Here is a 12,649-nt window from a genome sequence, read left to right as displayed (position 1 = left end):
CCCCAAATTCTGAATATTTACTACTAAAGAAAAGTAAATTGACACTGATATAGCACTGTTTTAAATGTACTGTAGCCATATGTAAAAAGTGAATTAGCAGCTCCCATTGTATAATTCAGTGTTACAAATTAAAACTAATTTTCAAAGACATCAATAAGTCATTTAAATATTCTAAGTCATCTTCTCCCGAAAGCTAGAAAAATCTTAACACTACTTCTCTACCTCTAACATGACAATTTAGAGGCTGCATATGTTTAACACATTTGATCACCAAATAACAAGCAAAGACATGGTTAATGTTTACAGGCTTAAAGAAAGCCAAAATGGAATGAAAAGGAATACACAAACTGACTCTTAGTAGACCAAAGTGGAGACACTTATTTGGGTTGATTACTAGAAAGTCTGGCATTGATCAATCCAATTGTTTAAATACCTTCTCCAGCAAAGACTAAAGGCTTGTGCTTGTGCTTCATCTTAAGGATGTGAGCAGTCCGACAGAAGTCAGTGACACTATTCACATTACATCTTTGCGGCATCATGGCCTATGCAGGGAGTAAGTGCATCCTCAGTTTGTGCAGGTGGTAGGTTTTAACGATAATTAAACATTTTCTGAACACATGCAGAGCCACAGCCAGCCCTCAAAACAATATTCAACTTAAAGTTTTGTTTTTCTAGAAAAAATTAGAGATACTACCTAATCACAGAATATATTCATATATGTTCATGCATTTCAGCTCTAGAGCACACTACCAGTCACCTGAAATCCAAAGATTACTTTAATAAAATCCACAGATCCATGATTCTAAAGAGCAGAGGCATAGAATTTGGAAGACTGTGAACTGGACTGATTTTCAGGCCTATGACTGTTGGGAAGCTGTAAGCCTTTTTAAAAGCAGTTCTACTTCTAAGGTTGGCTTGACAAAGATTATTTCTTTCATATTCCAAAACAGAAATTTTATGTATGCACTTAGAGGGGGAAGTGAGTGTCATCCATAGGTCCAGTCTCATTGCGGTATCTAGGCTTCAATTACTCACTATCATCATTATATCATTTGGTGTCTTGCAGCCATGGCTTTGCAGTGCTTACATTAGAAGTAGGAACCCATCTCCCCGTCAATCAAGCAAAGTGTAACTCTGTTAAGTATCCTGAAAATGCTGGTATGCTCAAAAAGGAAGCCATGGTACATGTCCTGATTCTACTGATATTGGAAATGCTCAGAGCTGTCAATATCAAGTTGTTCAGTGGTGTTCGATTCCAGAAAACAGGTATCCCTAGCTAAGTTCCCTCTAAGCTACGCGGCCGTGCAGCAGCCTATCAAGGGCCACGCAGGTGCTCGCCTTTCCTCAAGCCCTGGAGCTGCTGAGGCCAGGGAGAGGCACCTCTCCCCTCACCCAGCCCAGGTGCTACTGCAGTGAGAGAGGGCTGGAGGGAGTCCTCTCACCCCACCGTGGCCCCGGGGCAGCCTGCAACCCAAACCCCTCATCCCCGGCCTCAGCTGGAGCCCTTCCCCGCCCCCCCACCTCAACCCTCTGCTCCAGCCCTGAGCCCCCTTCCGCACCCTGAACTCCTCATCCCTGGCCCCAGCCCCAAGCCTGTACCACCAGCTGGAGCCCTCACCTTCCTCCCCCCTACCCCCCCCAACCATCTGCTCAAACCCTGAGCTCCCTTCCACACTCAACCCCTCAACTCCACCCCCACCACACATCACCTCCATATTGATGCACATAACAAAATTCATTCCGCACATGCATGGGAAAAATTAGAGGGAACATTGGTCCCTAGAGACTTGCAGCTAGAGTGCTCCAGCCTGATGTGCTGAGCTGACTTTGCAGCCTCCAAAAGGTGAAGAGGGAGCATTTGCCTACAGATAGAGCAGAGGGAAACCAGCTTCAAGCACCTACACAGAATCTGTTGTCGCCTCTGTTATTCAATATGCCCCCAACTGCAGGCCCTCCTTCACCAAGGTAGAAGTTCTGCACATCCAATCCCCTGTGGTGCTTAAGTACCTCTAGTACTGCAGAGGACCTGCTAGCTCCCAGCTTTACAAAACTTGCTAGATTGCTGGGCTAGCTAAAATTCTCCAATGCTCCCAACAACAGTAAAGCCTGCAAGAGAAGGGATTCCCTCCTGAAGACAATCTAAGGAACAGGGGTGTCAGGCACCTAGCATCCTACTTGCAATTAAACATTAACTTTTAATTAGCTTGCCTGAGATCTGGCCCTGGTCAGTAAAACTTGAGATTAATTTTACATCCTTTCAGATTTTTTGCTTGTATATGGCAAACAATAATTAGAACAATTTGCTAATTTTGGTTAAGCATTTTTTTTTTTTGAAAAAAGGGCATAATCATTTATGAACAGTTTGTTAGATTAACTTCAGATTTGGGAGAGAAATTCTCGGTTGGTCATAGACCAGATTCCTATGTGAGGGGGTGTAAGGATTTGAGTTTTTTTGGGGGGGAGGAAAGGGGAAAGGAAGTGGGAGTGTTGAGAATGGAATTATAATGGAAAGAAATTCAACCTTAACTATGGTGCAACTGCCACCAATTGTGGGGAGTGGGGCTATGAACATGCAAATCAAAAACGTGATTCACTCAGATAAGTATCAACGTGCTTCCGCTCTTTGGTGTAACCTCCACTATCTCCAAAGTTTTCCTCTTCGCACCAGGGATTCTTGAGGTTCTCCCATACTTCATTTTAGAACTCATGCATGAATGAAAGCACCGAGCCAGATGCAATGGTTCCTCAACTGTAACAAAAATCAAAGGCTTCCCAAATACCTGATGTTTGGTCATCTCCATCCCCTCCAGAATAGCTTTCTTAAAGTCCTCCTGTTGCTCCTGTGGAAGAAAATGATATAATGGACTGAGTTACACAAATTAAAATGCTTCAAGGTCACATATTGTATTAATTGAGTGCTTCAGCAAAAAAAAATAAAAAATAAAAAAACCTCTTCAGAACTCCAGTTTTCTAGAAGCGTTATGAATGTACACTAAACTGGAATTCTCCCAACTACATATTTAAAGCCTCACCTCATCTATTTGAGAATCTGTTGACATGACTGCAAGTGGTTCCCTATTCTCTCTACTACAATGAGCAAACTGGATCTTCCACATTATAGTAGCTATAGATTAAGATATCCCTCCCATAGCCACCTCTTACTTTCAGTGGAAATTCAAGTTATGTCTTGAGTCTTGACTATTTAAAGCGGACGTTTCCAGTAACATAAACAGATGCATACTTTATATCAGCATTCAGTACAATCTTTTAGTAATACTCTTGGCTAGCTTAGTGCAAAGTACATCATCTATTCACACTCTAATAGCAAGGGTCCATCACAAGGTTGGTCACAGATAACCATCTAATTTTGAAGTTAATTCAGAAGTAAGATTTTCTCCTTGGAATTAGGTGTGAACAATTTTAAAAGAAACTGTCTGCCAGAGGAAGTGAATTACATTATGTCATCTCATTTTATAAGTTGTAAGACATGCAGACAAATAGTGAATTTCAATCTTAAATACTGCAGTTTGCTTTTAAGTTATGAATTTTAAATTGGCAGTGTTTCATTTTATAGCAATGTTGATATGTCGATAATGTAATAATCAAGATTGGATGTTTTTCTAAAAGATACAACTTCCCCAAAACAATCTCTAGAGTGTATGGCCTGTATTATACAGGGGTAAGAACAGATGATCACAACAGTCCCTTCTGGCCTTGGAATCTATATTATTTTTCTAATAAAGTCAAGGTATCATTTTTAATTTATTTAATGGCAGGACTAATGTTGGCCTCTGTGAGGTTACATACCATCAAATCCTGTTAAATATTTACTAGTTTCATATTTTTCAGCAACAGTAGTTCCTCCATAGCTAAGGCTGCATTGTTACTGATTGTTAGTAAATTTCTTTTCATATTAGTTTTGCAAAAATCTATTCTTATATTTTCAACAATGTACTATAAACTATACATGAAAAAGATGTCAATGTCCACATTAAACTACTGATTTCAATTTGAGAGTAAAAATTTCAGTCTTACCTCAATATTAACATTTTTTTCTTTAATTTTAATCGCTGACTCCTTAAATTGTTGCAACTCCATGCTGTCTCTGTGACCTTTGACCCAGTAAATTGAAAAACAGAGTATTCAGTATCAACAATAACAGTGAAAAAATTTGGAACATGCCAGATATTGTTATTATGATGGGGACAGAAACTGTAATAAATGCTGCCAGTGTTTTCATTGAGAAAGACTTATAATGAAGAACTCTGAAGTAAATGGATATAAATGATGGGTTAGTAAAGATACGGAACTGTTGCTTTTCCTACATTAAAAAGTGTAGAAATGAAATCCATACAATTTAAAAATATTACTCCTTCAAGAAAATAAATTAGATTAGTTTCAGAGGAAACTTCCATATACCATTTTATTTGATATTCTGAGTCTCACTATTTTTACATAAATGTGAAAAGTATAGAAAAAGCAGAGTTTCCTGCGGTAGGTTTTTAAAATATACACTTCATCCTAATAGTTACAGGAAATATTTTCAGAATTCCACCAATGCGCATGGTTTTATAATGAAAACAAACATAATGGATTGACAATATAAAGCTACACCACATCTGAATTTCTAAAAAACATATATATTATGGATGAAGAGTATATTCTAAATTCCAGAAGAGAAAAGGACCATATAATGAAGGCATGGCTCAAGTAAAATAAGTATACTTAATACTTATCCTTATTAGTGCTGTGGTACATTTAATTAAAGACCTGACTGAGCTATATGGTCGGATTTCAAATCCTTTGTGTTTTCTGCTTTAAAAAAACACCACCACAAACAATAAAGTATAAAGGTTTTTCTGTATTATAATGAACCCTGTTAATGATTACAATTAAATGCCTTGCCACCCGCCTACAAGTCAAAAAAATATTACTTTTTGAGCACCTAAACATCATGGCATCAGAACACACCTCTTGTCTAAATTTAAAACTTAACTTTAAATAGTAAATTATCACTTGGAAAATATGTTTTAGGATACCCCTAGTCAATTGCTTTTGCAAGATAACACTTGCACAGGTGCCTGACAGATTAAGACTGTGATCCTCTACTTGGTTTTGGGTCTAATTTAAAGTATTTGGTCTCTAATTTACAGTATTTAGTTAGTAAACCAACACCTACTTTCGAAATGAATCTGCCACTGTTTTATTAATCAAAGAGTGTCTAAAGAATCTAATAAAAAACATGCACCTTTTTACTGTTACGTAAAAGTTGAAGCAGCACATAACGTTGGAACAAACAAGGACTTTGGAAAGTTTTCAAAATATTATTGTACTACTACAGTATTACTGTAGATAACAGTGGTAGATCCTGGTCACAGAAGTGTTGAGGAGGATAGCATAGTAAGGATCCCTGAGCTTGACACAGATACCACAAAGATATTTATTCATGATTCCATTAGCCAAAACAAGTCTTTTGCAATTTCTCAAAAATAGACAATATTTTTTGCATGGACGAAAAGTTGGACCTTAAAATTAGTCCTATGAGAGTTCACCTGAGCTGTAGAGCTGCTAACATTGTTAAGAAACTGTTATTTGTCAATAGCTGTCCAATGTTTGTCGGAAAAATATTGTCTATGTGACAGAATTATAAAGAAATGATAATTTTAAAGTTAAAAAATATCCATACAGTTTAGAGAAAATAGAAAGGTTTAAAGCAAAACAGCAAAGCACAATGGTAGAATAAAGTCACCTGCAACCAGAATAAACCCAAAATACCGTACAATTCTTGGTAAATCAAACCTTCTGGTTTCGACTTGGTCCATTGTTTTTGAAGTAGTCCTGTAATGATGTTAGAACTTAAATCTCTATATGGTGGTTCCATTGCTTGACCATGCTGGCTTTTGGAAACTTCATCTTTAACGTTCAATTTTTCATGTGAACCGCCACTTGGGTCACAGTTTACAGTTGATGCTTGGTTTCTGGATGACAGAGGTAACTTCTTTTGGACACTGTTCTCAGAGGACTGCTCATCATATGTATCACTTCTTCTGCTGCAGTTGTAATCATTAGTGTCATCTTCATCATGAATAAAACCACAATTAACGTATCCTCCACTTTCAACACAAGGCTGGGTGAAAGCAAGGCAAGCAGAGCCAGAAGCAAGAGGATAAAAGCAGCTACTAATGACCTCAGGACATTCACAATCTACTTTGTTATACTTACCCACAAATGCACCAAATTCTACGTTACTATCTCCTTCTGTAGCCTTAGACAAAATTGCTGCTTCATTGTTTGCTGTAGATTCCAACTGACTTTTGCAACTCGGCTGAGATGGAGTGCTAACAAATAATTTAGCTGTTGGGGATGTTAGATGTGGCATGCTGTTCGATGAATTGCCTAATTTTTTATTTTTATTAATGAATTTTGAGTTCTCTTCACCCTGTAATCTTTGTCGAAGTTCTGGAGGAGAAACAGCACTTGGAAATAAGGCACTGCCTGAGGAACCTGCCTCTTGAAAGTTTAGTTCTTCCCCCTTGGAAACTGGAGCTAAATCCTGACCAATTGTCTTATGTTGAATATCTCTTTCACTGTGCATAGAAATGTTACATAATAAAGCATTACTACTTTCGAGGTCTCCTTGTGGAAAAGAAGAACCAAACACATTTCCGAAGTTGTGTTTTTTCCATACTGAAGATCTGAGAGAACCATCATCAATAAGGTTTTGTGCCAAATGTTTTGAAATGCTTAACTCCCGGGTAATTTCATTATGGACTTTGCTGGCTTCCGAAGCCTTTTGTGCAGTTAGTGTTTTTAGAGTATCAACAGTGAGAGCAGAGAGATCCTGTAGGTGGCCAATCTGAGAATCTAAAGAGTTCAATGACCGTTTGATGTAGTTGACTCTATCACCAACTTCTTTTATCTGAATGCACATTTGTTCAACCCTAAAAAAAAAAAATCAAATTATAAAAGGTAAGCTTTTTGTTCTCAAACTGTAAAGAAGAAACACTTTTGCTATACTTCTTTTTGACAGTTTGAGAAAGGAAAATGTATCATTTGTAAATTTTAGGGTAGCTTAATGATTTCAGTGGATTGTTGTAGAAAAAGGGATACCTGTACATACTTAAGCAACAAGGAACAAATGCACATCAGCAACTTGCCTACAGTACTATTATTTAACACCCATTCCAATACATTTGAGAAGACCTCTTTAAAGAGACAAAGTCTCAGTCTGCTATGCACTAGCAAGTGTCAAGAATATAGACAGCATAAAACAGTCTGTAATAATTTCTATGTAGCCAAGAAAAAGTGTCCTGCAACACTGTCATGAATACTTTGTACATGCAGCTATATGTATTGTACTTTTCCTGATAACAGGTTTTAATTTAAATGTTTAAGTTTCTACATAAATTTTCTACCGTTCAAATGTGACTCGAATTCTCTCTTCACTTCCAGAGTGGAATTTATCATCTTTTTCATTGAAATACATCTCAACACACAACTCTTCAAAGTCATGAAGTTTCTTTTGGTCTTCTTCTGTTAGGAAGAGTTCTAAAGAAAGAGAAAGCAACATTTCAGGAGATTAGTAGGCTATGATACATCACAAATGCTTGAAATAAGTAGCCACATTGATCAATGAGATAGGGTAAATGAGGATGCTACCTAGCTCTCTAGAGCTGGTTGAAAAATGGATTTTACCCATGGTGAAAAACTTCAAATTTTTAACAGGGGGGAAAAAGTTGAAAACTGAAAATTTTCAGAAAAAAAACACCACATTTTTTGGTTGGAAACCAAAAATTTCAATTATGAAATCCCACTGAGGTTCATCATGGGAGTTGTAGTTTGGGTGCCTCATGTTGCCATTCCCTTCTTTTGGTTGAGCTCCCTGGCTAGACTATATCTTCCACAATACACCATGGTCTCTGCTCTTGCCGAGCCCCTAGCCACAGTGCGTCATGGCAAATTAACTTTTTGTTTTTTGGGTGTTTCTATTTAAAAAAAAAGTTGAAGTTTTCCAAGGAAAGCAGATACTATTCATGAAAAAATTTTGTTTAACTGAAAACCCAATTGTCTGTCAGAACACAGTTTTGTTAAAAAAAAAATCTAACCAACACTACAAAACACCATGAAAGTAAGATGTCTTCGCAAGATTTACTTAAATCTAAATGGAATTAAAGCAGAGTGTAGAAATATAGCATTGTGTAAAGTCAATATTTGTAAAACTACTTTAAAACAGGAAAACTGGACCAGGGCTTACAAGGAACTACTACTAGCAAAATGAAACAATAGTGTGAAAAGATAGTAAATAATGAAATATATGAAAATAATCAGTAAACAGGATGGGAAGAAGAAAAAAAAAAAAAGATTGACCCTCATCAGAAAATTGGACACACTGATAAATAGGGCAAGGGACTGTTTTATTTTACCTACACACAATGTCATGCAAATAGGCAGCTATTTTCTCCAAGTTGTCCACTACTTTACATTCAGTTTTAATATAAATGGGAATCTAGTGCTCAATTTACCAATATTAACTCCAAATGCAATAACAGAAGGATTATTTTAATGGATATCGGACAGAACTGAAATCTAAGGCTTGGCATAGAATGTTACTGGTAACATGGCAGTAGAAATTGCCAGATACAATAGTTGTGGTTCAGTCCCATAAAATGACTTACAAACTAACTCCCACAAGTATTTTTTTTTTAAAGTTCTTTTAAGGTATTCGTTTTATCAGAATGCAAGAGAGCTCAACCACTTTACATTAGTTAAATGATAATAAAATATAAACAAGTTACCTGCTTCATTATTAATGAATTAAACGTTATATTGTGCTCTCTTTGCATTATAATGAAGAGTAGTAACCAAAGAGTTATCATCACTTTCTTGACAACTTACTTTAATCACAGAAAAACAAGGAAAACTAATAATTGCTTGGATAAAATTTGTTCTTACTTGGTCCATCTGATGTCTTGTCTTTCTTTCTTCTTTTACATATACAACAACATAAGGAAGCCATGTGACTAAGAATAATAAGAGGTGGAGGCAGGACAGGTTTTTCATGGTAGGCCATAATGAAATGATAGCGCTGATACTTCCATACGATGTTTGAAATTGCCTTTACTTGTAAATATACATTGCTGAAGGGGGGAAAACGTAAAAGTGTTTTAACACAAAGATTTTAGATGTTAGTAACTATCAGAAGCAATTTTACTGCTTTCTGAATTTTACAAAGGCATAATTGTAGGGAAATGTACAGATTGTACATAACTGTGTATTTTAACTTTACTGCAAAAGTAACTCATTAAATTTTTAAATAGGAGTTAGAAGTGCATCAAGGGAAGGCTATCACCATATGGCGAGTTGTTCTTTCAACTTACAGAATATTACAGTAAAACCTCTTATACCCGACATGTTGGGGGAATGGCGGGTGCTGGTAAGTGAAAAATTCCAGTTACTAAGAGGGAGGGAGTTTGGCTGTGGGAAGGGGTGCGGGCTCTGCAAGGGAGTTTGGCTGTGGGAGGGGACTCAGGGCAGAGGGTTGGGTGTGGGAGGGGGTGCAGGGTGCCGGATCTGTGCGGTGCTCACCTCACGCAGCTCCCTGCAAGCAGCGACATGTCCCAGCTGTTCCTAGGCAGCTCTGCACATTGCCTCTGCCCACAGGCGCCGCCCCCACAGCTCCCACTGGCCGCAGTTTTCTGCCAATGGGAGCTGTGGAGGCTGCGCTCGGGGCAGGGGCAGCACGCAGAGCTGCTTATCCACGCCTCCACCTAGGAGCAGCTGGGACATGTCGCCACTTGTGTGCAGCTGCCCGATGTGAGCGTTGCCCGGATCCGGCACTCCGAAAGCCCTCCCATGCCCCCAACCCTCTGCCCCAAGCCCCATCCCATGCCCAAACTCCCTTCCAGAGCCCACATCCTGCACCCCCTCCCACACTCCAGCCCCACATCCCCTCCTGCACGCCAAACCCCTTGTGGCCACTCCTCCACCTAGGAGCAGCAGGGACGTGTCGCTGCTTCCGGGGATCCACACAGACCAGACTATAAACTGGACTTTCAATGACAATCAGAAATGCCGGTTTATAGAGCTTTACGGTTGGTAAAGTGCTGGATAACACAGTTTTTCCTGTATTTGGGAATGGTGCTCAGGATATTAATAATCACATGATTTTGCCTGTTGGTTATTTGTTTGTCTAGACTGAGCTGGTAGTGACGAAGCCATCAGGATCTGACTTCATGGCCCTATCGTTGTTTTCATGCCGTTCCTTATGGACAACACTAACCACCAAAATTCGCCACTATTTTAGCAGTCTCACAAATGCTAAGGTCTGAACCAGTGGAGAGAACACGGCAGGGGGCATGTTTACCCTCTCATCTCTAGGATCCCTTCTGTAATGCACTAAGAATAAGTCTACTGTACAAATTTAAGTATCATAATGTAACTGGTGACCACTGGGAAAGGAATAGCTATCTAGTCACAGGCACAGTAATTATTCACCAGTTGTCTGAGGCATTACAGAACTGGCAGCAGCAGGTTTGTAACTGCAAGGCAAAAATGCAGGCATGTTGGCATGCCTATGTGTTGTGACTGTATGTTCAAACTAGATTAAACACACAATCAGTTAAATGTTTAACTAGCGAGTTGCACATGCAATCATCCTGTCTGCATACACAAGTGCGGCTCACTGTGCACACACGCACACACACAATATCCCAGTAATTTGTGCAAGCTGGCCCAATAAATGTAATCATTGCTTGTAGTAGTTACTGTAGTAAGAGCACCATCTGAGCCAACTAAAGCACACCTGCCCTTTATTTAAAAAAATTATACCATCTAACCTAATTTCTTAAATTTGAAGTATGCAGTTTCTTATCAGGTATAAATAAAGCTCAATTTGTATGATTAAAATACCGTAGGACCACTTTTATTAACTGAGAAAATGCCAGTTTTCAGTATAAAAGTCTGCATTGTGTTCTTGAACTAAGATAGATGCAAAAAGCCTAAAGTCAAATAAGTTTGACAATCTAACAAACTTTTTTTGTAACGTTAGGTATGCAGATTCAGAAGTAAAGTCAGAAATGTAAAACTTGTGGAGATTTGTTTCATGTGTAGGCATAAACTAGCAACAACGACTTGTTACAGGTAAGTGTTTCTGCAAAAGTACAGCAGGACGTTACTAATCCATACATGTTACACTTACACAAAAAATGCACTCTTTTTTCCCTGTCTAGTAACATAAGAACACAAAACAATGCTATTAATTCTTTGCTGAGACTTCATTGTATACTAGTAAACTTAGTATATTTGGAAAACTAATGAAGAATAAAATTGAAATAAGCTTATCAAGTTAAATTTAATGACATTATCATTTACCATCTTTGCTTTTTATTAATTTAGATTGCTAATTAAACTGCATTAATTTGCAACAGGTTCTCCAGGCAGTGTTAAAGTAGGAAATTTAAAAGTAATATTTAAGTAGGACTTTTTTTTTTAAATTTTACCTTTTATTTAGTATTGATCATATTTCTTAAAGTACTATACAGGGCACACTGCCCTGCCACCAGGTAAAAACAAGAATACAAGAAACAACATTAAAACATCAGTGTGACTCTAAGGGACTATCATTCATAGAATCATAGAATATCAGAGTTGGAAGGGACTTCTGGAGGCCATCTAGTCCAACCCCCTGCCCAGAGCAGGACCAATCCCAACTAAATCATCCCAGCCAGGGCTTTGTCAAGCCTGACCTTAAAAACTTCTAAGGAAGGGGATTCCACCACCTCCCCAGGTAACGCATTCCAGTGTTTCACCACCCTCCTAGTGAAAAAGTTTTTCCTAATATCCAACCTAAAACCTCCCCCATGCAACTTGAGACCATTACTCCTTGTCCTGTCATCTGCTATCACTGAGAATAGTCTAGAACCATCCTCTTTGGATCCACCTTTCAGGTAGTTAAAAGCAGATATCAAATCCCGCCTCATTCTTCTCTTCCATAGACTAAACAATCCCAGTTCCCTCAGCCTCTCCTCATAACTTATGTGTTCCAGTCCCCTAATCATTTTTGTTGCTCTTCGCTGGACTCTCTCCAATTTCTCCATCCTTCTTGTAGTGTGGGGCCCAAAACTGGACACAGTACTCCAGATGAGACCTCACCAATGTCGAATAGAGGGGAACGATCACGTCCCTCGGTCTGCTGGCAATGCCCCTACTTATACACCCCAAAATGCCATTGGCCTTCTTGGCAACAAGGGCACACTGTTGACTCATATCCAGCTTCTCGTCCACTGTCACCCCTAGGTCCTTCTCTGCAGAACTGCTGCCTAGCCATTTGGTCCCTAGTCTGTAGCGGTGCATGGGATTCTTCCGTCCTAAGTGCAGGACTCTGCACTTGTCCTTGTTGAACCTCATCAGATTTCTTTTGGCCCAATCCTCCAATTTGTCTAGGTCCCTCTGTATCCTATCCCTACTCTCCAGCGTACCTACCACTCCTCCCAGTTTAGTGCCATTGTGTTTGTAGTTCACTGTGCCTTCAGATATGTCAATTCAGTGAAAAAATTATGATTTCCCTGTAACATGCTATTCAAGTTATTAGTAATATAGATTTGCTTCATGCCTCCAGATAGAGTTAGAGCAAACTGTACTCCCCTGTGCT

At 38.7% G+C, this 12,649-nt stretch overlaps 1 protein-coding gene across 3 annotated transcripts in view; it reads right to left on the bottom strand.

Annotated features, from left to right (window-relative positions):
• Nucleotides 1–12,649, bottom strand: part of TRPM7 (transient receptor potential cation channel subfamily M member 7) — a 131,905-nt gene that overhangs the window by 31,492 nt on the left and 87,764 nt on the right. For 2 of the 3 annotated variants that reach the window (XM_077828266.1, XM_077828267.1), the window contains 5 exons: nt 8,953–9,137; nt 7,416–7,548; nt 6,223–6,941; nt 4,036–4,112; nt 2,781–2,840 (listed from right to left, as the gene is read on the bottom strand). In XM_077828266.1, coding sequence (XP_077684392.1) covers nt 2,781–2,840; nt 4,036–4,112; nt 6,223–6,941; nt 7,416–7,548; nt 8,953–9,137 — 1,174 coding nt within the window. Of the gene's footprint in view, nt 1–433; nt 543–2,780; nt 2,841–4,035; nt 4,113–6,222; nt 6,942–7,415; nt 7,549–8,952; nt 9,138–12,649 lie in introns of all 3 variants that reach the window. The other variant, XR_013347311.1, reaches the window with a different exon arrangement.

This window comes from Eretmochelys imbricata, chromosome 10 (assembly GCF_965152235.1).
Source record: "Eretmochelys imbricata isolate rEreImb1 chromosome 10, rEreImb1.hap1, whole genome shotgun sequence".
NCBI lineage: Eukaryota > Metazoa > Chordata > Testudines > Cheloniidae > Eretmochelys > Eretmochelys imbricata.
Note: the sequence above shows the minus strand (reverse complement) of the source record. Positions and strands in the feature narration are given on the sequence as shown.